This window comes from Dipodomys merriami, unplaced genomic scaffold (assembly GCF_024711535.1).
Source record: "Dipodomys merriami isolate MVZ:Mamm:240054 unplaced genomic scaffold, mDipMer1.0.p SCAF_22, whole genome shotgun sequence".
In the NCBI taxonomy this organism is placed as follows: domain Eukaryota; kingdom Metazoa; phylum Chordata; class Mammalia; order Rodentia; family Heteromyidae; genus Dipodomys; species Dipodomys merriami.
The window spans coordinates 17047709-17075270 of record NW_027203604.1 but is presented as its reverse complement, the minus strand read 5'-3'; the positions used below and the strand labels follow the sequence as shown (position 1 = coordinate 17075270).

General features: G+C 52.2%; 1 protein-coding gene across 4 annotated transcripts in view; it reads left to right on the top strand.

Moving 5' to 3' along the window:
* Tnrc18 (trinucleotide repeat containing 18) overlaps positions 1 to 27562 on the top strand; it is an 85619-nt gene that overhangs the window by 48894 nt on the left and 9163 nt on the right. For 3 of the 4 annotated variants that reach the window (XM_070033475.1, XM_070033474.1, XM_070033477.1), the window contains 13 exons: positions 119 to 294; positions 1323 to 1459; positions 1653 to 1781; positions 3318 to 3489; positions 4926 to 5286; positions 9065 to 9340; positions 14164 to 14427; positions 19975 to 20396; positions 23364 to 23516; positions 23985 to 24126; positions 26262 to 26379; positions 26882 to 26957; positions 27058 to 27166. In XM_070033475.1, the coding sequence (XP_069889576.1) occupies positions 119 to 294; positions 1323 to 1459; positions 1653 to 1781; positions 3318 to 3489; positions 4926 to 5286; positions 9065 to 9340; positions 14164 to 14427; positions 19975 to 20396; positions 23364 to 23516; positions 23985 to 24126; positions 26262 to 26379; positions 26882 to 26957; positions 27058 to 27166 (2535 nt within the window). The remainder of the gene's footprint in view (positions 1 to 118; positions 295 to 1322; positions 1460 to 1652; positions 1782 to 3317; positions 3490 to 4925; positions 5287 to 9064; positions 9341 to 14163; positions 14428 to 19974; positions 20397 to 23363; positions 23517 to 23984; positions 24127 to 26261; positions 26380 to 26881; positions 26958 to 27057; positions 27167 to 27562) is intronic. The other variant, XM_070033476.1, reaches the window with a different exon arrangement.

Below are 27562 nucleotides of genomic sequence, written 5' to 3'. Positions count from 1 at the left end.
TGGCTCTGAGCCTCATTTTCGCTTGGTGGGCCCGAGTGGCTGCATACCTGCCTGAAATTACTGGGCTGGGACCTGGCCCCGGCCCCTGCACCTGCATTGGCTTACCTCTCCTCTGCAGGCACGGAGCTGGGCCTTCCTGTGCGGCCCTCCCTGGAGAGCCTCCTGGCCGCCAGCAGCCACATGCTGAAGGAGGTGCTGGACAGCCCCTTTGTGGACCCGCTCAAGAACTTGAGGCTTCCACGGGAGCTGAACCCCAACAAGAAGTACAGCTGGATGCAGAGGAAAGAGGAGCGGGTGAGCTGTGCTGGCAGTCTGGGCATTTTGGGGGGGAGGGAGGGGAGAGCGGGGAGGAGTAAGACACACCATCTTGCTTGGGGTGAGAATCTTGACCTGAGTCTAGTTTACTTCACTGCTGGGCTTTGTGGTCCTAGGCAAAGTTGCGTTCCCTCTCTGAGCCTTAGTTTATCAGTCAGGTGAGGTTTGATGGGTGGGAAGAAAGCAGCCTAGGAGCTAGGTCGGATGCTGCCCCACACTATGCATTGGGCTTCCCGCCAGCACTGCCTGCCATGAGCCCCTGGGTGCAAATAACAACTTCTGTCTTTATTAACTGAGCCCTCTGGACAGACCAGGCCCTGTTTTCCTTTTTTTTTTTTAATATAATTTTTCATTGAAATTAAGTGATTGCATAAATTTCACAGACTTCACAGTATTGTGAGATGGTGATGCTTAAAGTTGCAAACACATTTTAATCTTCACAAGGCAATAGTCTATAATATTTGTGAATTCTATGAACTTGGACAACACAACTGTTTCATGTCGGGTGGTATATACATTTCTTTCCTTTTGCTTAGTGTTTGCTGTCCCCTCTTTCTCATTCCCTCCCATCACTGCCCTTGAGTTGTTTAGTTCATTTTCACCCATGTCCAGTGGAGCTGATGGGTCTCTCTGTTGTACGTTTTCTCCTGTTTCCCTCTGATTCTGTGTCTTCCTCCTAACATCCTTCAGATATGCGCATATATATACCATATATGTGGTCAAGAACATGGAGTCATTTAGCAATGATGTGACAAATTGAGTGGAAGCCCTTTGTTTCTCAAGTCCTGTACTTTGTCATATCTCTTTGTAATGTTGGATTTAACATCAGGGAGACCCTGTTTTCTGTGTGGCACCTGACTTGGTGCTGACACTGCTCTCCGAGTTGGTAATTGGGGAAGGAGGCAGAATCCTTAGTTCTTAGAGGAAGTTGTAGGATTTGAACTGAGGACTTTGCAAGCATTCCTATGTGTCTTCACACCTCTCCTTTCCCCCCTGGTGTCGCCCAGATGTACGCCATGAAGTCCTCCCTTGAGGACATGGACGCCCTGGAGCTGGACTTCCGGATGCGGCTGGCTGAGGTCCAGAGGCAGTACAAAGAGAAGCAGCGGGAGCTGGTGAAGCTCCAGCGACGCCGGGACTCAGGGTGAGTGCATCCCGGCCCCGTCGGGCAGTGGCAGGCAGGCAGGCAGGCAGGCAGGCGGGCCTCGGGGTTGTTAGGTCGGCCGTGGCAGCCGTCAGGTGTGCGTGGATCTGCGTGAGTGGTGTGTGTGCAGTGCATGTGCCCTCTGTGCCCCGCCTGCTCCACGCTCACAGCCCAGCCTGTGATTCTTTTTAAGGGACAGGCACGAGGATTCCCATAGGAGCCTGGCACGCAGAGGCCCTGGCAGGCCACGGAAACGGACCCACACCCCGAGCGCCCTGTCGCCCCCCTGCAAGAGAGGGAGGAGCCACAGCAGTAGCAGAAAGTAAGGCTGGCCCCTCGGCGGGTCGGGGACTGGCACCGAGCTCAGAGGGGAGGAATAGGGCCCCCCCGCAAGGTGCCTGCGTGTGGCACCAGGAGACCTCAAGTCCTTGGGCTCTTGACTCAGAGAGCCCAGCCTGCCACCTGGGCCAGGAGGAAGGGTGAGTGAGTGAGCGAGTGAGCCATTTAGGGGAGCAGAGCTGGGAGGACAGTGCTGGAGAAGAGACTGTCTCCTGTGGTATGCCCAGGCCTACCTGCCCACAGCCAAGAACTGCTTCCGGCCCCCTTCTAGGCCCTCCTCCCTGCCAAGGGACTGCCAAGCAGCCAGCCCTGCTGGCTCCTCCTGCCTCCTTGTGCTGTCACTTAGTTCCCTCTGCTGCACAAGTCTCTGTCCAGGGCCACTTCCTTCAGGCGGGAGGGACAGGGTCCCTCCACGGGCTATGGGGTTACCGTGGGGACCAGATCCTCTGGGGGTGACAGAGCAGCCCCTCTGGAGGTAGTCTTCAGTGCCGGCTTGCCATCCAGGGCTGAGGTTCTGTCCCAAGTGGCTTTGGTCTTCCCTGTGTGTCATTAGAGGGCTGTGGAGGAAAGGGGTGGAGCATTTGCAGTAAAGACACCAAGGGTATGTAGACACAGGCAGCCTTGGGGCCTCCAAAGAGTGCATAGTAGGATGCAGCAGACATTTCAGGAGCAAAAGGGTGCCACGGTGCTGCAGGACTTAGCATTAATCTCCTTGGATGCTCCTGACAGGAGAAGAACGGGGATGAGCAAGAGCCGTAGCAGAAAGGGTGTGGGGAAGCAGCTTTGTGTTGAGTGCCAGTGTGGGGCTTCTGCTCAAGGCCTCACAGTGTTGTTGAACTTTCAACAAATGTTAATTTATTTTACTTTTATTTTTTTGTTCAAGGCTGGCTCTCTACCACTTGAGTCACAGCTCTACTTCTGGCTTTTTGCTGGTTAATTGGCATTTCATGGTTTTTGTCTGCCTCTGGTCTAAGATCCTCAGATCTCGGCTTCCTGAATAGCTGGGATTACAAGCATGAGCCACTGGCGCCCAGCTCAAATGGGCTCGATCTTAATTCCTTTTCCCACCCTGGTGGATTTCCTTGGCATTTATGATTCTTTTTCTTGGCATATTTTTGTGAAGCAGTATCTGTTTAAGAGGGGTGTGTGTGTGTGTGTGTCCGTGTGTGTGTGTGTGTCCGTGTGTGTGTGTGTCCGTGTCCGTGTCCGTGTGTGTGTGTGTGTGTGTGTGTGTGTGTGTGTGTGTGTGTCCAGGCCAGCAGAGGATGCTAACTTGAAGGTTTTGGCATTTTTTCCCCTCTTCCTTTAACATTAAAACCTCATTCTGCCTCATTCACAAATATTCCAGCCTTCTAGTACTGTAGCTTTATGAGATCTGGTCACCCTCGCAGCCATCCCTGCCCTTCCATATTCCAGAGCGCACACCTCAGGGTCTCACAAGGGGTGGCCCTCCCCCCCTTCCCAGAGCCCAAGGGTGGTTTGGCTGGCTAGATGACCAAATGGTATGTTTGGGTTTCAGGTTGAGCAGCAAATCCTTGCTGACGGCAGATGACTACGAGCTCGGAGCCGGGATAAGGAAGAGGCACAAGGGGTCTGAGGAGGAGCATGATGTTCTCATGGCGATGGGAAGAGCCCGGGGGAGGAACCAGAGCTGGGAAGAGCATGAAGCCTCCTCTGACTTTCTGAGTCAGGTCAGTAACCCACTCTTCGTCTACAGTGCAGTCAGGTCAGTAGCCCAGCCTTCCATTTACACTGCACTGAGGTGTAGAGATGGAGTTATTACTGCTGGGAGTTCCTGTTCCCTTTGGGGACCCCTGCTACTAACAGACATTGGGAGAATGGCTGCTGTTCCAGTTGGATGGAGAAGGCTCCTAGAAGATCAGGTACCTATCGAAGGAACAGCCTTAGTGGTAGCGATCAAACTATAAAAGCTACATCTATTTATGTGCTTTATGACCTTCTGCTTAAGTCAAACAGGAAGATTATAAGTTCTTAACCAACGAATGCAATTACTCTGTTGTTTAACAGTATAATTGTTTAATGAGTAGCTTCTCCATCCCATACTTGTAAGAAACCAGGGCTTGATGCCATTGTAATTTCTTCTGTGAATTCTTCAGGGGTAATAGGGTGAGAGCCAACTCCCTTGATTTTTCTGATTCTGCAGTGTACTGAAATCACCCACCAAAGGCCCTGGTCTCTAAATGCTAATGTTCCTTGTCAACCTTCCTCATAAAACCCCATGCAAAGAGGTTGTTTTGGTGGATTTGGTTACTAGAGGGGAATGTCCATCCACATTGGGGCGGGGCGGAGGGCCAGGGAGGGTGGCTGGGCCCAGGTGGAGAAATAGCACCAGTTTTTGTACATCAAGATCCTTCTTTACTCTCAAATGGTAGTGAGGGATGCTTTTGTTGTTTAAATGACACCCTCCCTGCTTTCCTCCTTAGAAATGCTACCTGATTCCAGCAAATGGAGATTAACATGTTGAAATGCAGGGCATTGATGGCTCTGAAACTGCACATTTCACTTCAGTAAACGACTCCAGTCGATGATAGACATGCAAGCAGGAATTTAATCTGTGAAATCTCTAATTATTCTTTCTGCTTCAGGCATCCAAGGCACACTCCAGGCATTTTCTTGGCAGCTTTAGCCTATTTCGTTGGACAGGCTGGTTTTAGACTGCGGTCTCTTGTGTCAGCTGTTGTAGGTGGTTTACAGATAAGCAGATCAAGCCAGGCTCTGATCTCAGTTTTCAATCGTCATTCTTCCTCTTCTCCTGATTCAGCTGCCTTCTCCAGGCTATTGGGCAACTCTGCTTGCTAGGAGGCACCATCCAGAGCTATGAAAAACCAGTGCCTGTGGCAATTATGGCCAGTGGCAGCTATTTAACCAGTGGTTCTGGGCCTTGGTTATGGGCTGAGGCATTTTGATAAATGTATTTATTATATGTCTTAGTTCACCTTCAGAGCAATCTGATGATAGCCAGATGCCAAACTTCCCACTTGAGAGTGTAGGGATTAAGGTTGAGTTAAACTTTCGGTAGCCAGGCTGGTCAGGACACTATCCTGCTTTTTGGTATTTTTCCCCCCCAGAAAAATGTCTTAAACTGTGACCCAATTTGCTTCTCCAGCTGAAGATTAAGAAGAAGAAGATGGCAAGTGACCAGGAACAACTGGCAAGCAAGCTAGACAAGGCCCTCTCGCTCACAAAGCAGGACAAGTTGAAGTCGCCCTTCAAGTTTTCGGACCCCTCTGGGGGGAAATCAAAAAGCAATGGGGGCTGCAGCAGGTTCTTGACCCCTTATGACAGCCTATTGGGCAAGGACAGGAAGGCTCTGGCCAAAGGCTTGGGCCTGTCTTTGAAATCCTCCAGAGAAGGGAAACACAAAAGGGCCGCCAAAGCCAGGAAGATGGAGGTGGGGTTCAAGGTCAGAGGCCAGCCCAAGTCAGCCCATTCCCCGTTCGCCTCAGAAGTGAGCAGCTACTCTTACAGTAAGTAGCAGACGCCGTGTTGCCTTGAAGTCGCTGCTTCTCTCCTTTCCTATTAATCTCTGGGCGGTCTTTGCACGCTGTTTGTAGGCCAGAAGTGGGTGCACTTGAAGCAGGAGTGCTTGTGATTGGTGGATGCCGCGTTGAGCTCATACCTGGAGACTTCTGATTGGCAGGCAGGACATTGGACTGCTTCCCCCACCTCTAGCCTCTGGAAAGCTTTCCTCAAAGAGACCTCCCGTACATAGAGTTTGTGGCTGGTTGGTCTAGAGAGGCCTGGAGTACAACTGCTCTTGAGGGGGGTAGAGGGGTTGATTCCCTTGCCCACCGGAAGTTCATCGTGCTCCTAGTGCTGGGCTCAGAAATGGTGGCTTCTGCAGACCTATTTTCGTTGTCTCTGACAGCCCTGCAAGCGGCAGTCATTATTTTGCTGCTTAAGGCAACCTCAGGGGTTGAGGAACAAGTGGGTGCATAGTGGGGTGACAGTCCAGCTCGGGGTTACACCTGGTTCTGCCTGGCACCCACCACAGCAGCTGGGTCCCCACTCGGTCCCTACCTACCATGGGAAGCCATGTGCTATTGCGCCTGCACAATGGAGTCGTTGCTTGATGATGGAGTCGTTGCTTGATGGTCTGACTGAAAGAGGAGTTCTATTTCATTTGAATGGAAATGGCTGTCGTGGTGTGCATGGGAAGGTGACCGTCACCTGGCTAACTGGCTGGAAAGAGCTGCGCACTCGTGTCTGTGTCTTGGGGACTGCCTGCCCAGGAACCGTGGGTACTAAATGTGACTGTTGCAGGAAGGCAAGGGGGCCTCTCCAGCCACTGGTGTTTATCCTAGCAGTCCCTAGGCCCCTGTGGGGTAGAGGACTTGCTGGTTGAACCACAGCTCCACTTCCAGCTTTTTGCTGGTAAATTTGCGGGAGATAAGAGTTTCAGGGACATTTCTTCAAATGGAGAAGCTTCAGATCTCAGCTAGGGAGTGCAGGCGTGAGCTACTGGCTATGTGTGGGTTTTTACAGTTGTGTGTGTGAGGGATAGGGTGGGGGCATTCAATGTTGAGTGGAAAACTGACATATTTAATGTAACCAGGTGTGTGTTTTGTGTGTGTGTGTGTGTGTGTGTGTGTGTGTGTGTGTGTGTGTGTGTGTTTCTTGTTCCTTTTTGGGGGGAGAGGGGGGAAGAGTGTCAGTTCTGGAGCTTAAACTCAGGGCCTGGGCACTGTCCCTCAGCTTCTTTTGCTCTACCACTTGAGCCAAAGCTCTACTTCTGGCTTATACCAAAAAGAGTCTCATGGACATTCCTGCCAGGGTTGGCTTTGAACCATTGTTAGAATTAGCTCAGGATGTTGAGAAATTGTGACACCCAACTGGAAAGGAACTTAGCAAGGCAAAGTTTACTGCCGCAGGAGAATGCTCCATCAGCCAAAAATCTGGCAAGCAAGCAAAGAGCAGGCAGGTTGCTCCCTTTTTACCCTTAACCCAGTGGGCTTTGCTCTTCTGCTCACCTTGGAGGAGGCTCAGGCTCACCATGTGCACAAGGATGCAGCTTAATTAACAGCGTGTAACTAAAATTCAAGGAGTTTCTAACAGGAGGTCCTAATTCAAGTGCTCAGGAAAAGGATGTATGTAACTAAAATGTAATTAGCCAGGGCCAAGCTACTTGGCCAAAGCAGGAACTCTTCAGAAAAACCTTTCTCTCAAGGTCAACAGAAAGGAAGAAAACTACTTCAGTAGACAAGATTTTTCTCACAGCATGATCTTCAGGTCTCAGCTTCCTAATAGCTAGGGCTACAGGTGTGAGCCACCAGCATCTGGCTTCATTCCTCTTCTTTTCTTTCCTGTCCTTTTTCCCTTTTATATGTCTCTTCCTTTCCTTTTCCTTCCTGATAGTCTTTTTGGCCTGACTGGCCTTGAACTTGAGATCATCCTTCTGCTTCATCTTTCTGAGAGTTGGGATTGCATATTCGGTATATTCAGCTGCCATATTCAGCTTAAAAGCTTTCCTTTTCTCTGGTTTCATATCTGGTACCAAAAAAAGAAATGACAGAAACAATAATTGTGTTGTTTTTTTTTTAAAGATATCCTCATCTCCCTTCTTTCCTTCTTCCTTCCCTCCTTCCCTCCCTCCCTTTTTCATCCTTTTTCTTCTCATCCTCTCTCTCATCTTTTCCCCTGCCTTTCACCTTTTCCTTGTTTACTTTGGTGGTGGTACCAGGGTTGGAACTCAAGGCCTTATTCTTGCTAGGCAGGTGCTCTGCCACTTGAGCCATGGCCTCAGCCCAGGCATGTATTTAAGTGCCTCTCTGGGCTCGAATTTAAAACACCATCTGTCTTCCAGGGCTATTAGGGTTTAAGGGTGCTCATGTGAACCAAGAGCTGCGTGTGGCTACTGGTAGAGGTTTGCTGATGTTTTGTTGCTCTGTGTGTGTGTGAGTCTGTGTGTCTGTGTCTGTGTCTGTGTCTGTGTCCTGGACTAGTGGGTCTTCAGCGTGTGCCTTGTATGCCCAGGACATGTGAGATCGTCATTACTTCAGTAACTTCAAGATCCATATAAATGTGGTCAGGTAGCACTGCCCAGGTCCTTGGACACCAGAGAAGCAGAATTGTGACAGACTTGCTGCAGGGGATGGAAGAGAATGTACCTTGGTGCTTTCTGAGTTTGGGTTGCAGCTCACGTGCGGCATCTCCAGTTGGTTCTCATGGGACACCAGGTTGGTTGTTGCCAATGGCCTGGGATATGGGCACGGAATGGACAAAGGAGAATGCAACAGGAGGAAGAGCTGTGGTGTGGCAGGCTGGTGACTTGGCAGGCCTTGACTTCCTCGCTGCAGTGGGGGTTTGGCTCAGTGGACAGTGGGGCTGTCAGGAAACAGCCAGGCATGTCCCTTCACCTGTGTGCACGTGGTTGCTCTTGGCCTAGGAGATGGCAGGTGTTACTAGAAGTATTGCTGCACGTGTGAATCCTCTTCTGCTGGGCATGAGTTTTACCAGACTAAGAGATTATGGGCTTGGCTGTGGAGCCATTTTTCAGGTCTTGCCCAATATAGCCCAGTAGGAAAACAGATCAAAATGGTGCAGGTGTGTGTTGATTACACAGGATCAGTACTATGGCCCCCTTCATAGACTACCCCATCCCCACCCCCAGGAAAGTTTCACATCTCTGGCTTTCAGAGATATGTCTAGGCCAGAACCTTATACTGAGCCGGTGATGTGATATGGTGGTCAGGAGGCTCTGAGGGAGAAGAGGGCCAGGGGAGGCCCTGAGCATGGCATCATTGGTCACTTCCCTTGGTATGATTCTCACCACACCTTTTGAAGCTGCTTCTGTGATGTTGCCAGTAGAGGGTTGGGAGATGAATGCGATTGCACCCTTTCCCTCCTGAGCCATGTCCCTCCCCAGGGGAGCCTCAGGACACTGCCATCTGGTGAAAGGTGGACAGGAACGATGTATGGTAGCCTCCAGGATCCTAAGAGAATCCTTCCTGAGAACGAGGCTCAGTGGCTCTGTCCTCCCAGGCGCTGGAGAGGCAGATGTGACTGAAGTGGGACCTTTGTCACATCTTACTCTGGTCAGGTGACCCAGTCTGCATGGTACACATACTCAGGTACCTCCCCAGGCCAGGAGAAGAGCTGGGCATCCCAAGAGGTCTCCCAGGGCCACTGGGTACTTGGCCCTGCATTTTGACATGCCCCCAGAGGCACCAGTGATGGTATGGCAAAGATCCGAGCCCCCTCCTCCTGCACCCGTGACTTACCTATGCCAAACCACTTTGACTACAGATACGGACTCTGAGGAAGAGGATGACTTCCTGAAGGATGAGTGGTCTGCTCAAGGCCCCTCCAGCTCCAAACTGACCTCCTCCCTCCTGTGCGGCATGGTGGCCAAGAACAGCAAGCCAGTGGCAGGCCCCAAGCTGGCCAAGAGGGGCCTAGCAGCCCCCCGAACTCTGAAAGCCAAGGCAGGTGCTGGCAGAAAGCAGCCTTTCTGCCTACTGCTTCGAGAAGCCGAGGCCCGCTCCTCCTTCAGCGACTCTTCGGAGAACTCCTTTGACCAAGGTTACTAGCTCCAAACACACAATCCCTTCCATGTTTTAGAGTGAGAGTGAGTGTGGGGGAAAGAGAGAGTGAGTGAGTGAGAGAGAGAGAGAGAGATCGCGATCGCACAGCAAGGATGGCTGCAGATGGACAGCCGTCTTGGTCTTTGGCAGCGTAGTCTGCCCTATCTGCCCTGTTTTGATTTGATTTTTATTTGTACTGTTACCATCTTGATTTCATCACTGGCTGGCTCTTTTGCAGCCTCACACCGACTGGCTTCTAGTCTTCACTCCCTGCCTTTCTCCCAACCTGCCCCTGCCCCTGTCCCCGCCCCTGCCCCAAGGCCCCGTGCCTCTCTGACCCTCCCAGGCAACCACAGGCCGGGCTGGGCACTGTCCCCTGGCACGGGTCGGAGGAAGCTGCCCAGGAGAGTTTTGTAAATGGACTTCTGTCAGTCGTGTGGGCGTGTGACTTGATGTTTGTACCGCGATTTTGGTAATACCAAGCTCTATTAAACATACCAAGTTCATTTTTAACTAAACTGTGTACCTTGTCTCTCTTGCTGTGTCCTTACTAGACATTAGGTTGACACTTTCCCCCCATTTGTTGCTCCCTTCCTCCCTCCTGATCCTTCTCCCCACCCTACCCCAGAAGGAGTAGACATGGGGGACGATTCCTTTCTATTACTCCAGTATCCCCAGTGGTTCCCGCATCCATTTCTTTTTCGTGTATGTCTGTGTATATCCTTTATTTTTAATTTTTTCAAAGCTGCTTGTTTGTGGGTTTTTTTTTTAATTTTTTTTTAAGTTTTCTTAAAGCTTCTCCTGTGACTCACCACTGGTTAAAAGAATATTAACCAATCAACACATGGCTTTTAACTAGCATTTCTGCTTAGAAGGGCGTGGAGGCAGCTGGGGCACAAGGCCCTTTGCCAACCTTCATTTTTGTTGTTGGATTTAGAAATGGTTAGCTTCATTGGGACACTGCGTTATGGTTGTGAGTCCCCAGCCTGGTGTAGCCTGGGCTCAGTCAGGGGTCCTTTAAAACAAGAACGACCGGATGACCGCCAAGATGGCTTTGGCTGCCAATTCTCCAGCGTGAGCCAGCCTTGTAGTGTGCTGTCAGAAACATCAGAGCCCTCCAAAGCCCTTCAACCAGAAATGTGAGAATGTTCTAGGCTTTTGTGGTTTTGCTTCAGGGTGGATTTCCTTTAGAATCAGGCCATGTGTAGCATCCCATGGCACCTGCTCCCCAAGGAAGGCCTGGGGTGGGCTAGGGGAATCACAATGAATGTGAATGTCACCTGGTATGGGGCCCCTGGGACCAGATCAGCCCATCCCTCTATTTCCCAGCCTTTCCCTTCCCAGGCCTTCTGTCCAAAAAAGCAGAGATGGCTTTTGGGTGGTCAAGAGGTGGCTCACAGGAAGCCTGGGGCCCTGTGGGCTAGTTCCTCCCGGGCCCCTGCCACTTCTGAGCCCCAATGCAAGCTGGGCCGCAGAGAGAGGCCACCAGTCTACCTGCCAGTCTCCTGTCCCAGGTCTCCCTTCTTTTGTGGATGACTGGCCTGGCTCTCCATTTCTACTCTCTGACCTGGGCTGGGTCTTCCCCCTGCCTTCTCCCCAACACACCCACATTTTAGAGTTCTGTCCTTAGCTAGATCCCACAGACAAGTATGTAACCCTCTCATCCCCCCAGACTTCTCAGAAAGGGGTCCCGGGGATAGCAGTGCTGGTAGGAGGAACCCAGCTAGGGGAGCAATGGGAGGAAGGGGCAGGGGGGGGTCCTCAGCTCCCCCAGCTGGGCCCCTGCACACCAAGCAGATCATTGGTGAGGTCTCGAAAGGGATATTTTGGTTAATAGGGCCTTCCTGTCCCCCTGGTACTAAACACTTAATTGGCTTGGCTTTTTCTAGTGTGTCTGCTTTCTCCTCCCAGCAGCTTGACCATACCTCCACCCTTGACCCCTACCCATGATGCTTTGAGTGTCTGTTTCGGTCTCTTGCATTTACCCTCATGCTGCACTTGGACGCAAAGCGAAGGCTGGGAGTAGGGCAGACGGCGCAGCGGGTAACTGAGCTTGGGGTAGGCAAAACCCTTTTCTTTCTGCCCTCTCTTCACCTCCCCTCCTTGGGGTCTGTCCCCACTGGGTCTGCCAACAGCTGAAGCGCTTTGGCTTATTAGGTTTGGGAAACCAAACAAAATAGACAATAGCCTACTATCCCTTGCCCTGAGTCAAGATCTATTTTTTTCTTTTTGTTTCATATAAAAAAAAAAGTGTTCTTTTTTATTTTGGGTTATTTTTTCGTTATTGTTTTGGTTTCTTGGGTTTTTGTTTTTTCGTGGTTTTTTTTCCTCCCCTGCATTTCCTTGGGTGCCTTTGGGATTTTTCTCCCCCTCTGCCCTTGGCATGTCTGTGGACTAAGGCCACAAGGCCACAGGAGAATTGGAGCGCACCTTTTGCAGGTGATTCGTACTTCCTGAAGGCCAAGGTGTTGGGATTGGCCTGCTTGTGGCTTTCTGGGGTCTGACATGGCCACTGTGGCTCTCAGAAACCCAGAGCTGGCCCTCTGTCTAAGCTGCTAGCTGAGACTCCTTCTAGAAAATTCCACACCTGAGCAACCAGGACAGGGGGCTTTGAGAAGGAGAAATCACCGACCCCCATCCCAGTCCACCACCCTCTTCCTTCCCCTGCCCAAATTGGCCAGTCCCAGGGTAGGGGCCCTAACTGGGGGACCCAGGCGCTGTCGAGTCTGCCTACCCTTAGCCTGCTTTGCCGCTGTGGCTCACTGGGGCGGAGACAACCATGTGATGTCGCAATGTGAATGATCGCAAGTGTGCACTGCTCGCCTGTCCCCTGCCTGCCCTGCTGGCCTCCCCAGCCTGTGCTTCATCCATCGCTACACTACCCACGGGAGCCCTGCCCTCCCCTTGGTCCCACCCTCCCCCTCCATCTCCTTACCCATTGTGCAGCCTCCCCCAGCTCTGGGGCTCCCCCTCCCAGGGTGGCTCACGGGACACAGCACCTCTCGGGGCTGTACTTTTGGCCACTGGTTGCTTTTTCACTGAGCAGTGGCCTGGGGCTTTGGCAGAGGAACGGAGACTCGACTACCCCTCTTTCCTTGTCCATTCATTTTTCTCTGTTCACTTGTGTCTTTTCTAGCCACACATCTGGCCCACAGTATGTATGTCCTGCCACTTGTTGAACATAGTTCTTTCCCAAGCTTCCTGGGTCCTGTCTGTGGCCACAGGCTCTTAGTGCTCCTGAGGCCCTGCTCTGTGGTGTGTTGAACAAGCTCTCCATACCCCTTGCCTGCTTCCTCAGGGTTTGCCTGGCCCTCTACTGGGGAAAGACAGAAGGAAGTTTATACTTCAAGGTAGACTCTTTACCAGCATGGTAGTATACGTCTGTAATCCCAGCACTTGGGAGGCAGAAGCAAGAGGATCTTGAGTTAGAGGCCAATCTTACTTTGAAAGCATATCTTATTTCTGATGGAAGGTTTGGTTACATGGAGGTTGCAATATCCTGTCCTTGCTTTTCCCAGCTGCCAATGTCCTGGCCATGTGGGCTGCTGGCGCGCAGGATAACAGTTCATGTTGCTGAACCTCAGCTTCACCCCTCAGAGACACAACCTGGGTCAGGGCCCCCACCCCAGAGCTGCCATAGCTGCTTTGTAGCTCCCAGGAGTGGAACAGTGTAGTTAGTTCCTGTGTAGGTAGCAAGAGTCACCTGCTTCTTCCCATGCTTTCTTTGTCTCTGTCTCTCTGTGTGTCTGTCTCTCTCTCTCTTGCTCTTTCCTTCTCTGTCTCTCTCTCCTTCCTCTCTCATGGGTACTAGGACTTTTGAACTGAGGGCCTCGAACTTGCTCGGTTTTCTTGCCTATGGGCTGGCTCTTACAACCTGAGTCATGCTTCCAGGCTGGCATTTTGCTGGTGATTGGAGATAAAAGCTTATGGGCTTTTCTGCCTATGCTGGTCTTGAACTTCCATCCTCCAGATCTCAGCCTCCTGAAGTAGATAGGATTACAGGCATGAACCATTAGTACCCACTTGATCTTTTTAAAGCTGGGGGGGGACCTACTATAGAGGACCCTGTATGTCCCTTCCTCTTAACTGAGCCAGGAGGGTCACCCCATGCCAAGAGGAGCACAACCTGCCCTTAGGCTTCCCAGCATGAGGAATCAGTTGTAGACTCTAGAACCATGGTGTCTCCATTCTCTGCAGAGCCATCATACTCCACCTTCCCCTGCCACAGGCCCCAGGCTTCCCGCTGGCCAAACTGCCACAGACCCCATGCCTGGAGCTTCAGCCTGAACCCCACCTTCACCCCTCCTCCTTCCTTTTTCTCCTCTCCTGCCTCCTTCCTTGGTCTCCATGTTTACGTCAATGTGTGTGTGTGTGTGTGTGTGTGTGTGTGTGTGTGTGTGTGTGTGTGTGTGTGTGTGTGTACGTGTGTACGTGTGTACGTGTGTACGTGTGTGTGTACGTGTGGGCTTGTGTGAGACTGTGGTAAGCACTGTCTCCTGTCCTTGTCTGTGTCTGTCCCCTGCCCACAGCACAGGTGCATGTTGGTACTCCCTTCCCAGAAGCCCACTTTGATGCCCAGAGCCACTGCCCCGTCTGGGCTATCCAGGATGTCCATGTACCTGGCTCTGATGATTGGAGGCCTCAGGCCATGGGAGGGGCTAAGGGTTGGTTCTGAATCCTTCCCTGTGGTCTATGGTGAGGACAGAGTGAGGCTGGAGTCAAGTGGCTGCTCTGGCCTGGGATAGGTGGTGGTGGGGAGGCGGGGGGCTGGTGCACACCTAGGCCAGGCCCCTGACTTGCTCCCTGTTTTCTGCATGCCAGATGAGAGTTCAGAAGAGGACGACGATGAGGAGGAGCTGGAGGAGGAGGAAGAGGAGGAGGAGGAGGAAACTGGCAGTGGTGGCTATAGGCTAGGCTCCCGAGAGCGGGCTCTGTCGCCAGGCCTGGAGGAGAGTGGGCTGGGTTTGCTTGCCCGTTTTGCGGCCAGTGCCCTTCCCAGCCCCACAGTGGGGCCAGCCCTGTCAGTGGTCCAGCTGGAGGCCAAGCAAAAGGCCCGCAAGAAGGAGGAGCGACAGACTCTAATGGGTGAGTGTGGGCAGCTGCTGGGAGGTGGGTACTGTGGGCCCATCACACGGATGAGGAAACTGAGGCTCAGAAATGATAAGAGCAGGGCAGCTCTGCCCCAAGTAAAGCAGCTGGTGATGGGGCCTCTATTCATTAGGAGAGATCAGCTGAGTGACTTCCTTTCCTTCTTTCCAAGTAAACACAGCCCTGTAGGTACGAGACTGGGAGCCAGAGGGAGCCCCTAACCCAGCCTTGGGGACCAGAGGTCACCCCAAGCTGCAGTGAGAGAGGTGTGGGCTGGGTCAGAGGTGCCCTTCCATCATCATTTTGAGTGGTTTATTGGAAATAAGAGTCTCACGGACTTTACTACCCTGGCTGGCTTCCAGTCACAGTTATCCTCCTAAGTAGCTGGGGGAACAGCTGTGAATCACCAGCGCCTGGCCCTTCTGTTTTCTTTGGGTGTAATTTTCACCTATTTCCCATTTCGTAAGGGAAAAGATGATGGTTTTGATTAGGAGCTTCGTTCTTTTCCAGAAGACACTAAAAGCCGTAGACCTCTCTAAACACTACTTTTGTCACATCTCACACATTTTGATATATTACCACATTTTTCAGTTAGATGTATTGTAGTTTCTCTTGTGATTTCTATTTAGGCCAGATAAAAAACTTCATAAAAGCATTGCTTATTTTCCAAATATTTGAGAGAAATTGCCTGGTTATCTTATTGTTAGTGTTTTTATATGTGTATGCTGGTCTTGGAGCTTGAACTCCGTTTGGACCTGGGCGCTTTCACTGTGTGTATTTGCTCAAGGCTAATATTCTACCACTTGAACCACCTCTCCACTTCCAGATGTTTGCTGGTTCACTGGAGATGAGTCTCATGGGCTTTCCAGTTCTGCCTGGCTTTGAACTGTGATCCTCAGATCTCAGCCTCCTGAGTAGCTAGGATTATTACAGGTGTGAGCCACTAGTGGCTGGCTTTTTTTTTTTTTTTTGGGGTCCGGTCATGGGGCCTGAACTCTGGGCCTGGGTGCTGTCCCTCAGCTCTTCAGCTCAAGGCTAGCACTCTACCACTTGAGCCACAGTGCCACTTCTGGCTTTTTCTGCTTATGTGGTGTTGAGGAATCGAACCTAGGGCCTCATGCATGCAAGGCAAGCTCTCTACCACTGAGCCACCTTCCCAGCCCCATACTCTGCAATTTTTTTTTTTTTTTTTTTTTTTTGCCAGTCATGGGGCCCGAACTCTGGGCCTGGGCACTGTCCCTCAGCTCTTCAGCTCAAGGCTAGTGCTCTACCACTTGAGCCACAGCGCCACTTCCAGCTTTTTTCTGCTTATGTGGTGCTGAGGAATTGAACCCAGGGCCTCATGCATGCAAGGCAAGCACTCTACCACTGAGCCACCTTCCCAGCCCCATACTCTGCAATTTTTATCTTCTAATTTTGTAAAATATTTGAAGTCAGGCACTCAGGAGACTGAGATCTGAGGATGGAATTTCAAAGCTGTGGCTCAAGTGGTAGAATGCTAGACTTGAGCAAAAAAAAACTCAGGGACAGCACCCATGCCCTGTGTTCAAGCCCCAGGACCAACACACTCACACACACACACATTTTTTTTGACTGTTAGGCATTTCCTAGCAAATTACTTTATACACATATATGAAGTGTGTATGTATGTATTTATATATATTAATATGATTAGGTATAATATTTTATAAGTATCATATATATATGTGTATATAGCTATGTTTAGGTATATTTTATAAATATCACTCACCTTGATGTGATTAGTAATGTCCACATTTATCTCTCTGCCATTTTCTTGTACTATCAGTTTGTTAGAGGTAGATGTTAAAATATCCAACTGTGGTTGCAGAATTCTGTGTTTGTTCTTCTAATTATCCCAAGTTTTCTTTACATGTCTATAGCTGTTACTAGGTACATACATGGTTTTTGGTCATGGGGCTTGAACCCCCAGCCTGGGCACTGTCCCTGAGCCTGTGTTGAAAGAAACTGTTCATCTCATGGTAGGAAGGTAGAGGAGGAAGTAGGAAGAGGTGGTGTCCTACAGTCCCCTTCAGGAGTATGCCCCCAGTCATTTAACTTCCTCCCATTAGGTCACACCTCCTTCAGAAGCCACTGCCTCTCAGTAGTACCACACCAAAGAATTCTAAGCTTTCAACTCCTGGGGCCTAATGAGGGAATTCCAGATCTAAACTAAAGGAGGTCTCATGTCTCCTGCTCCTGTCTACTGTGTTTTTACTTTGGCTCCCAGCAGTGACCACAGTGTACCTGGTGTAGACAATATATCTGTATGGATTCTGCAAATTTCTCTTGATTATGAGCCTTATCACTTTATCACCTAAAGTATTCCACCACCACCCCCCACACCCAATCTTTTGTTGCCATGTAACAGTTCTCTGAATGTATTCATCTATTCAGCTCTTGCCCCTCCCCCTTCTTTTTTTCTTTTTTCTTTTTTTTTTTTTTTTTGGTCGTGGGGCTTGAATTCTGGGCCTGGGCGCTGTCCCTCAGCTCTTCAGCTCAAGGGGAGCACTCTGTCACTTGAGCCACAGTGCCATTTCCGGTTTTCTGAGTGGTTTATTAGAGATAAGAGTCTCATAGACTTTCTTGCCCCAGCTGGCTTTGAACTGTGATCCTCAAATCTCAGTCTCCTGAGTATCTAGAATCACAGGCTTAAGCCACCGGCGCCTGGCTTCTTTTAAAAAAAAAAAAAAAAAAAAACCAGTACCAGGGTTTGATCTCCAGGTATGGTGCTTAGTAGTCAGACACCATACTCCCAGCCTTCTTTCTTCAGTGAATTTCTCATTTCCACAACTGCAATTTGCAGTTTTACAGTTTAGTTCTTTTCAGCCCTTTCTGTTTCTCTGCTGTTCCCCCCTTTCCCCCCCTTTTTTTTTTGCCAGCCCTGGGTCTCGAACTCAGGGTCTGGGCACTGTCCCTGAGCTTCTTTTGCTCTGGAGCTACAACGCCACTTCTGGCTTTTTCTGTGTATGTGGTACTATGGAATCAAATCCAGGGCTTTTCATGCACGCTAGGCAAGCATTCCTACAACTAAGCCACATTCCTAGTTCTCTCTACTGGCCCTTTAAATATCTTTAGAGAAGTTTCCAGGTTTTGTTTTATGTCTTCAAGGATAGTTGTAATATTCAGGGTGAATCCTTATCTTGTTTCTAACGCTGGCTTCATCTCAGTCTAAAGCAACTGTTTTTCTTCTCTCTAGCATGTGTTAGGCGCCATCTGTTGAGTAATTTTTGGTTGTATACTAGACATTGTGGAACTCAGGGTCTGGGCACTGTCCCTGAGCTGCTTTTGCTCAAGGCTACCACTTGAGCCACAGTGCAGGATTTTTCTGAGTAGTACTATTGGAGATAAGTCTCATGGACTCATCTGCCCCAGCTGGCTTTGAACCATGATTCTCAGATCTCAGCCTCTTTTTTTGGTCATGGGGCTTGAACTGTGGGCCTGGGTGCTGTCCCTTAGCTCTTCAGCTCAAGACGAGCGCTCTACCATTTGAGCCACAGCACCACTTCCGGTTTTCTGGTGGTTTATTGGAGATAGGAGTCTCATGGTTTTGCCCGGGCTGGCTTTGAACTGTGATCCTCAGATCTCAGATTCCTGAGTAGCTAGGACTACAGGCAGGAGCCACCAGCACCCAGCAAGATCTCAGCCTCTTGAGTAGCTAGGATTACAGGTGTGAGCCACCAGCACCCAGCTCATATCAAGCTTTTTGCTAATTAGTTGGAGATAATTGTCTCTTTGACTTTTCTGCCTGGGCTTGCCTCAAACTGGAATCCTTACATCTCAGCCTCTTTAGTAGGTGTGAGCCTCTAGTACCTGACTAGTATTTCTTCTCTTTCAGCTGACCTTGTCTTGATTGGGTTCAAACTGCAGCTTCTGTGTTTTTGGCAGGGGCTACTCTGGTCTCTGTTGGTTTCTGATGTTCTCTGTGCTGCGTTGTGTCTGTTCTGTGTGTGAGTAGTTTCAAAGTGTGGATGAGCAGAGTTTGTGGCTCTTTTTCCATTCTCTTATTTCTAGGTTTCTTTCTCCTGCTTGCTTTCCTTTAGTGGTTTGAGACAGGGCCTTACTATGTAGCCCAGGGTAGCCTGGAACTTGAGATGTTTCTGCCTCAGCCTCCAGAGTTCTGGGATTATAGCTGTGCACCACCACCATGCTTGGCTGGTTCTTTCCTGTTTCCTGAGCTCAGAAGGACTTGTTTCTTTCCCACGTGTCCCTCATTCCCTACAAGAAGATTAGTAAGAATCGAGTATGAGGGGCATGAACAAGATGTCACCCCTGTAACACCATATTCCCCTTCCAAGTGGACCTTCCCTGTCCATTGTCACCTACTCCACATGCACACCAGCAGTGGGGCTATACATAGGGGTTCTAGCTGGTTGGCCTGAACTCTCTTTGCCTCCCGAGACCCCTTGTGGCTCCCTGTGTTGTAGGAGGTTTGTCAACACAAGATTAACAAGACTCCAGGCAGGGCTTGCTGTGAACACTGGAGTCATCTGGCTGCCTACTGCCCAAGGTGGTATGAGGGCTGGAATTGAGCTCTGGTGTCTGGGCTTGGGTTCTAAGAGCCCTCAGGCAGGTCACTGGCTGTGTCTGGGGCTGTCACCCCAGCAGGCTGGCCCAGATACCTCATCCTGAGTCTGGCCAGGCCAGGCCACCAGGCCCTCTCTTGATACTTGTGCTGAACACGGCACCATGCCAGGCTTAGCAATGAGGATCACCAGAGACCTTTGGAGAACTCAGGGAGCCCCTCGTGGGAGTGGGACAGGCCACATAGGTCAAGATAGGGGATAGGACACTGGGAGGGGCCATTGCCAGTGACCAGGGGGTTGTAGATGAAGGGGACACCCAGGGCTAGGTGTCAACTCTGGCCACAGCAGAGTTGACACCCTACGTTGAGGTTGGGGGAGGGATGGAAGGATGCCTGGAGTTCAGAAAGCAGGGAAGATGTGAGGTGTGGGCTGGAGCCAGAAGCTGTGCAGTCAGAGGTCGCTTGGCCCCAGACCCGAGTCAAAGGAGACTGTGGAGGACGTGGCTCTGGCCTGGCCGGAGAGTAGGGCTGGGCCCATGGCCACGGGCCCTGGTGAGACCAGCCATCGAGGAAGGGGAGAGGCCTAGGGGAACTTGGGGCTGCCCAGCACAGAGGGTTTGGGGCTTTCCTGTGGGCTTCCCCACCTGCCTCTCACAGGCCACTGCCCTGCAGGTGGGCACCTCTCCCAGGACACCTGCCAGCCTTCTGGCGTTTCCAGGGCCCCCAAGGGAGGGTCTGGAGCAGCCCAAGACCTTGAGGTTTCCAGAGGGGAGTCCAGGGTGGGGGACCAGACACAGGCAGAGCTGGGGTAGGTGGGCCTGGGCAAAACCCACACCTTCCCCTCTGGGCCTCAGTTTCTTTCCTGGCAGCAGAAGAGAAGCTCTCCGCTCCCCCCCTTCCTGGAGTGTGGTCCTGGGGTAGAATGGGAGTGGGGGCCTACTGCGTGAAGCGGGGCCCCCAGAGGCCCTGCCCACAAGCCTCCCTCCTTCCCCCATGTCCAGGCACGGAGTTTGAGTACACGGACTCGGAGAGCGAGGTCAAGGTGCGCAGGCAGTCACCTGCAGGGGTGCTGCGGCCCAAGAAGGGGCTGGGGGAGCCGGGCCCCCCTCTAGCCACACCCGCCACTAGTGCCCGCGGCCCCGGCCCAGCCAGCCCAGACAAGACCAAGCTGGCCCCAGAGAAGGGGCGCAAGGCCCGGAAGCTGCGGGGCCCCAAGGAGCCAGGCTTCGAGGCCGGGCCTGAGGCCAGCGACGACGACCTGTGGACGCGGCGGCGCAGTGAGCGCATCTTCCTGCACGACGCCAGCGCAGCGGCCCCCGCACCCAGCAGCGCACCTGCACCCAGGGCCGCCCGCGCCAAGGCCAGCGCACCCAGCCCACGCAAGGACGCGGGCCGGGCCAAGGACAGGAAGGACCCTCGGAAGGTAGGGGGTCATGGGGAGGGCCCTAGCCTCGGGGAATTGCTTCTGTGTCATCCGTGTGCCTGTGTTTGCCCACGTGAGGCCAAGTTAGTCTGCAACTGGGATAAAATAGGCACAACAAGGGTGTGGTGGAGCAGGCCTATAATCTCTGTATTTGAGAGGCAGGAGCAGGAAGATCATGAGTTCAAGGTCAGCCTGGGATAGTGAGACCTTGTCTCCTTTTTTTTTTTAGTCAGTCGTGGGGCTTGAACTCTGGGCTTGGGCGCTGTCCCTCAGCTCAAGGCAAGCGCTCTACCGCTTGAGCCACAGCACCACTTCTGGTTTTCTAGTGGTTTATTGGAGATAAGAGTCTCACAGACTTTCCTGCCTAGGCTGGCTTTAAACTGGCATCCTCAGATCTCAGCCTCCTGAGTAGCTAGGATTACAGGCCTGAGCTACCAGCTTCTGTCCTACTTTTATTCTTTTCTTTCTTTCTTTTTTAAAATAGGCTTACTTTGCTAGCCAGGTGTTCTCTACCACGTGAACTATACCTCCAGCTCAGCATTTTGGAAGTTTCAGTATAGGATCCATTGGCCTGTGTTGAAGCAGTATCAGGAGGTGGAGCAAAACTGTTCCACTCACAAGCCAGGGAGCAGAGGGACAGGAAGAGACTAAGGTTCCTTAGAGCCCTTGAAGGGCACCCCTCCCCGTGACCCGAAGGCCTCTGCTAGGCCCTGCTCCCTGGGGTGTCCGCCTCCTCCTCAAACACCACCCTGAAAACCACTCTAGTGGCTGTGTCATCCCATTGTGACCAGGCCTGTGGTCCTGGCCCCACTGGCCCAGACAAGACCAATCTGGTCCTGGGGAAGCTACAGGTCCCTGGTGTGACACAGTGAGATGATGATGATGATGATGATGATGATTGTGCTAGGGCCAGGGCCTTGCCCTGAGCGCTTGTGCTCAGCCACTGAGTTAAAGCCCAGAGTCATGCCCCCATCCCCCACTGCTACTTCTGCCTCAGGAATTCCCCCCTTCTCCCTCCTTCCCTCTGTCTTCCCTGCTCCTTCTCTCTCTTTCCTTCTTGTCTGTTTCCTCCCTCTCCTTTTTTTTTTCTTTCCTCCCTTTTCTTTCTTCCCTCCTCCCTCTCCCTCCCTGCCTCTCTCTCTGTCACCGTCTTTCCTTGGAAGAAGCCAGGCTGGGGCCCATCTTCTCTGCTGGGCGGTGTGGCACTGTGCCCCACAGCTGTATGCGGGCTTTCTGATTGATGGCCTGTCGTTGGTTTCCAGATCTTTGCTCGCTGGCAGGGCCATGTGTGAAGCTTTGGGCTGCCTTCCACACCCACAGGCAAAGGAACACTTGTTTGTTCCCGAGTAGGGTACCTCTGAGGTGCTGGGGATGGTGTGGCTCTGGCATCAGCAGGGCAGGAGTGGCTAGACAGCAAAGGCCCGGCTGGGGTGGGGCATCATTTGAAAGGGGTCAGCAGGCCCCTTTCTGGGGATGCTCACATGACACAGTCACACTGATACATAGCAACAACAGAGCCACCTCTGCACACTAGCCTTGACAGGACTCCCTTTTCTTCATTCTCCTCCCTCCTTCATCTTCTCTTGACCCTCCTACCTCCATCTTTCAAGTGCTGAGATTACAGGCATGGACCACCATACCTGGCTCAAAGCAGGATTTCTGGACCTGTGTTTAAAAACACAAAACACTCGGCTGGGGGCGCAGCTCAGTGGTAGAACAGTTGTATAGTATGCATAATGCCCTGAGTTCCAGCCCCAACACTGATTAAAAACCCACAAGTGGGTTGGGAAGGTGGCCCAGTAGTAGAGTGCTTGCCTTGCATGCATGAGGCCCTGGGTTCCATTCCTTAGCACCAGATAAGCGGAAAAAGTCAGAAGTGGCGCTGTGGCTCAAGTGGTAGAGCGCTAGCCTTGAGCTGAAGAGCTCAGAACAGCACCCAGGCCCAGAGTTCAGGCCCATGACCGACCCCCCCCCCCAAAAAAAAAATCCACAAACAAACCAAAACATGTATATAAATATGTATTCATGACCCTTCATGTTTACCTCATGGAATGTTCTGGAAGGGCATATCAGGATGGAGACTTGTTTGAGAGGAATGCATACGTATCCATGCTATGAGACAAAAGACAACTTATGTGCATTGTCTTTATTTCAGAAACAAGGAACATAAAGTATTAAAATAATGGAGAGGCTCAGTGGGGGGGGGGGCTCGGTGGGGGCATGGCTGGTGGCAGAGCCATTTGCCAAGCAGCACAAGACCCTGAGTGAGGCAAAAGAGGGAAAAAAAAATGGAGAGTAAAAACCAAAACACCTTGGGCATCCATAGCTCATGCCTAGCTACTCGAGGCTCAGATCTGAGGATTGAGGTTCAGAGCTAGCCCTGACAGGAAAGTTCCATGAGATTCTTACCTCTAATTAAAAAAAAAAAAAAAAAAAAAAAAAAACAGAGTGGAGCTGTGTCTCAAGTGGTAGAGTGTTAACCTTCAGCAAAAATGCTTGGGGACAGCACCCAGGCCCTGGGTCCAAGCCTCCACCAGCAGTTAAAAAACACCGCCCCCCCCTTGGGCTGGGAAGGTGGCTCAGTGGTAGAGCGCTTGCCTTGCAAGCCTGAGGCCCTGGGTTCGATTCCTCAGCACCATATAAGCAAAAAGAAAAAAGCCGGAAGTGGCGCTGTGGCTCAAGTGGTAGAGCGCTAGCCTTGAGCTGAAGAGCTGAGGGACAGCGCCCAGGCCCAGAGTTCAGGCCCCACAACCGGACCCCAAAAAAAAAACACCGCCCCCCCCCCAAAAATAAATAAATAAAAAAACAAAAAAGACAAGAACACTTGAAGGGCACTAAGGGCCTCGTTCTTCTGTTTGGTATGGCGTGCTCAGGCTGTCTGGACCTGGTGTGGGGGGCGGGGGGAGGAACAGGACGAGGGCCTGGACCCTTCGTGCCTTCTGAGAGCTCTACTTACTGTTCCTGCAGAAGAAGAAAGGCAAAGAGGCCGGGCCAGCCGCCTCCCTGCCAGCCCCCCGGGTTCCTGCCCTGCCTCCCGAGGCCAGAGCCCCACACGCTGGGGCCTTGGTGACCGCCAGGAGAAGCAAGGCCAAGCCTAAGGGGAAGGAGACCAAGAAGGAGGTGAGGCCCCAAGGGGTGTGGGAGGAGTCTGGGCCCAGGTGTCCCAGGGTAAGGGGTACGGACCCCAAAGCCCACCCCGCCAGTGTCTCCTGGAGGTAGAGATAGAGGCTTCACGTGCTGTCTGTGATTGACCATAGCCCCCGTCTGAGCTGACACCCACATTGGCAAATAAGGGAGGCCAACAACCCGCCCAGCAGCTCAAGGCCTGTCCTTTGGGGACTCGAGGGAGCCGTTCCCTCAAATGCATCACACACGGCTGAGCTGTTGCCTCAGTTTCCCCAAGAAAGAAACCCCGATGTCTGCTGTGATGACAGCACCATGGATGGAGTGCTCAGCTGAGTACTTTCAGCCCTGGCCACTGTGCACGCAGCAGATACCACTGCAGCCTGGCTGGCCCGACCATGGCTCTGGGTTGGGCAGGTCTCCTACTTCATCCTCAGCGCTCTGTCTGCTGTGTTTTGTGGCTAGAACCGGGGCAAAGGCGGGGCCGTGAGCAAGCTGATGGAGTGCATGGCCGCCGAGGAGGACTTTGAACCCAACCAGGACTCGAGCTTCTCTGAGGATGAACACTTGCCACATGGTGGGGCTGTGGAGCGGCCCCTGACTCCAGGTGAGTGGGGCCATGTGCTGGGAGGGGCTGCAGGGGGTCTTAGGGGAGGGTAGATCTCAGCCCAGGCCTGAGACTTAGGCAGATGACAACAGTGTGTAAGATCCTTGGGCTGGCCAGGAGCGGGGCACCTTTAGCCAACAGAAAAGAGGTCAGTTTAGCTCTGGCTTAGTAAAGCTAAGGGCGGGCGGGGTGGGGGTGAGGGAACAGTGAAAGAGCAAATCACCACAGATCCCTGGGCCCTGTTGAGCAATTTGAGCAGCTCTCCTGGGCTGTGGGGGTGGGGGAGGGGATGATAATCATGCTGGTGGAGGTCCTGGGGGGGCAGGCGAGGAGTCCAGCCCACCACTCTCCAACCTGGCTGGCTGTGAGCTGGGGCTATGGTAGAACAACATGGGGAGAGGCAGGGTTGAGGCTGAGTATGGTTTCAGGCCAACATTGGGGGGTTCCTAAAACTGTGGTCCTGGGATGGAGAGACCACACATTGGGCTTTGATGGCCTGACTTTGGGGTGCTAGAGATGCTCCCAGAAAGATCAGGTGGAGGAGTGGTGCTAAGAACAGGGCGGAGGCAGGGCAGCTCTGAGGGCAAGCAGCCAACCACTGCCACCAAACTTTGGCGTCTGCAGGGTGCAGGTGCCTGGGCTGTTTCTCCAGACAATGGGGGGTGGAGGGGTCCAGGCCGCGGTGACCTACTATCTGAGTCAGGTAGTGCCCTACTGACTTAGCATTCAGTGGTCTCAGGCTGCACAGGGGTTTGAGGAGGGGGGAGAGGAACAGGACCTGGAAGCCCGTCTCTGCCTGCCCTTCCCTGTATGACTAGCGTCTGCCGCTTTTCCCTTAGTCAAAGCAAGTGCCTGGCATCAAGCATGGTGCAGGCGAGGATGCAGAAGGGGATCCCTCATTCCCAGACCCCACAGCTGTCTGGGTCTCTTTGTAACATATCATAATGACAGACTGAGCGAAAGGCCTGCTGGAGTCTGGGGGATGGGGTGTGAGTGGTCTGAGTAGGCAAGGTGGTTCATGCCTGTAATCCAGACTACTTGGAAGGTAGAGATTAGAAGGATGAAAGTTTGAGGTCACCCTTAGGGATGAATTCAAGACCCCATCCCAGCAAACAAGCTGGGTATAGTAGTGTTGTGTGTCTGAAATCCCAGCTATAAGGGAAGCACAGTGAGGAGGATCATGAGACACTGGGCTGGGAAGGTGGCTCAGTGGTAGAGTGCTTGCCTTGCATGCATGAGGCCCTGGGTTCTATTCCTCAGTACCATATATCAGAAAAGGCCAGAAGTGGCGCTGTGGCTCAATTGATAGAGCGCTAGCCTTGAGCTGAAGAGCTGAGGGACAGTGCCCAGGCCCAGAGTTCAGGCCCCACGACTGACCAAAAACCAAAAACAAAAAAGTAAGACACTATTTGAGAGATAAGTAAAGCCAAAAAGGGCTGGAAACATGGCTCAACTAATAGAGCACACCTGCCTCATAATCATGAAGCCGAGTTCAAATCTAAGTACCACCTCCCTCCTCCCTGCCAAAAAAAAAAAAGGAAAATTGAGCTGGGTGACTGAGTCTCATGCCTGTAATCCTAGCTACTCAGGAGGCTGAGATCTGAGGATCAAGGTTCAAAGCCAGCCTGGCAGGAAAGTCCATGAGACTCTTTATTTATGTCCCAATTAATCACACCCCCCCCCAAAAAAAAAACCCAAAGGTGGAGCTGTAGCTCAAGTGGTAGAATACTAGCCTTGAGCAAAAATCAGGGACAGATGGGCCCCGTTCAAGCCCTAGGACTGCAGAAAGAAAAAGGGAGAGGTGCCAAACAGGGAGGGAAGGGAGGCACTGGATGAGGAAGACGTCTTGCCCTGGGTTGTGAGGGTGGGGACGGGATGTTGAGGATCCTCACTCCGTGCTGGGCACTGGAGGAGGAGCGCTGTGATCTTGGGGCTGTCTGAGAGGGGCCCAGAAGGCTGCCACTCTCACACCGCTTCCCAGGAGTGCACTTTGGTTTGGGCAAGGTTGGGGAGCCATCAGGCTCCTGGTGCTCTGTTCTAGAGGTGGACTGGGGCCTCCAGGCGGGACTGTGAGGAAGGAAGGTCTCCCTGGTGCCCTGCGCTGAGCCCGGCCTTGCTTCCCCCTCTCCTCCCAGCACCACGTTCCTGCATCATTGACAAGGACGAGCTGAAGGACGGACTGCGCGTGCTCATCCCCATGGACGACAAGCTGTTGTACGCGGGCCATGTGCACACCGTGCACTCCCCGGACATGTGAGTCCCACGCTGCTCTGGGCTGGGGGTGGGGGAGTGGGGGGAGGAGAGCATAGGCAGCCCCCAGCCCAGCAGGCTCTGTGACCCCTCATTTTGCAGCTGAGGAAACTGAGGCCAGGAGGAGAGAGAATTTGTCCCTACTGCCGGGCACTTGGTGGCTCATATCTATAATCCTAGCCACTCAGGAGGCTGAGATCTGAGGATCATGGTTCAAAGCGAGCCTGGGCAGAAATGTCTGTGAGACTCATATCTCCAATAAACTACTCAGAAAAAGCTGGAAGTGGCACTTTGGCTCAACTGGTAGAGCCTGTGGCTCAAGTGGTTTAAGGACAGTGCCCAGGCCCTGAGTTCAAGCCCCAGGACCAGTTAAAAAAAAGAATTTGCCTGTATTTACATAGCAAGTCTGTGGCCTCAAGATCTGGAGGCCATGCACCAGGGCGCCAGGGACTATGCTAACAATGCTGAGTTGGTGTCTCTCTGGTCACACATTTGTTCCCTGCAGATACCGTGTGGTGGTGGAGGGGGAACGAGGGAACCGACCCCACATCTATTGCCTGGAGCAGCTGCTGCAGGAAGCGGTGAGGGGGGCAGGGGAAGCAGAATGGGGGGGGCTGGGGAGTGGGGATGGGCATGGCTTTGTTCTGGCCACCACCTGGGCTCAGTCTCACATTCCCCCAGATCATTGACGTGCGGCCAGCCTCAACGCGCTACCTACCACAAGGGACCAGGATTGCCGCCTACTGGAGCCAGCAGTACCGATGCCTGTACCCCGGCACTGTGGTCCGAGGTGAGATGCCTCCTTCCAGGCATGCCCTTGGGTCTAAGTGAATGCATTCCAGATGGACTCTTAACTGCCTCACTCTTAGACTTTGGCTGACTCAACATAATGAAGTGACGGGGTTTTTTTTTGAATGGCCAGATCCAGAAACAGTCTATTTACTTGGTTGCCCACAGCGGCAGGACTGGGGTCCTGCTGAGTAGGAAGGTACTTGTACATTTCAGCACATCCTGTCTAGAGAATGGCTAGCACTCCAAGTGTCTACACCGAAGTCTTAGTTACTGTGGTGAGGCTGAAGTTAAGGTTGCCTACAGCATCCGGTCTGTAGGTGTCTGCCTCAGTCCAAGCCTTAAGATGTTCGGCTGGAATGATGTGTTTCCCATCTATCAGTCAGTCCTGTTAATG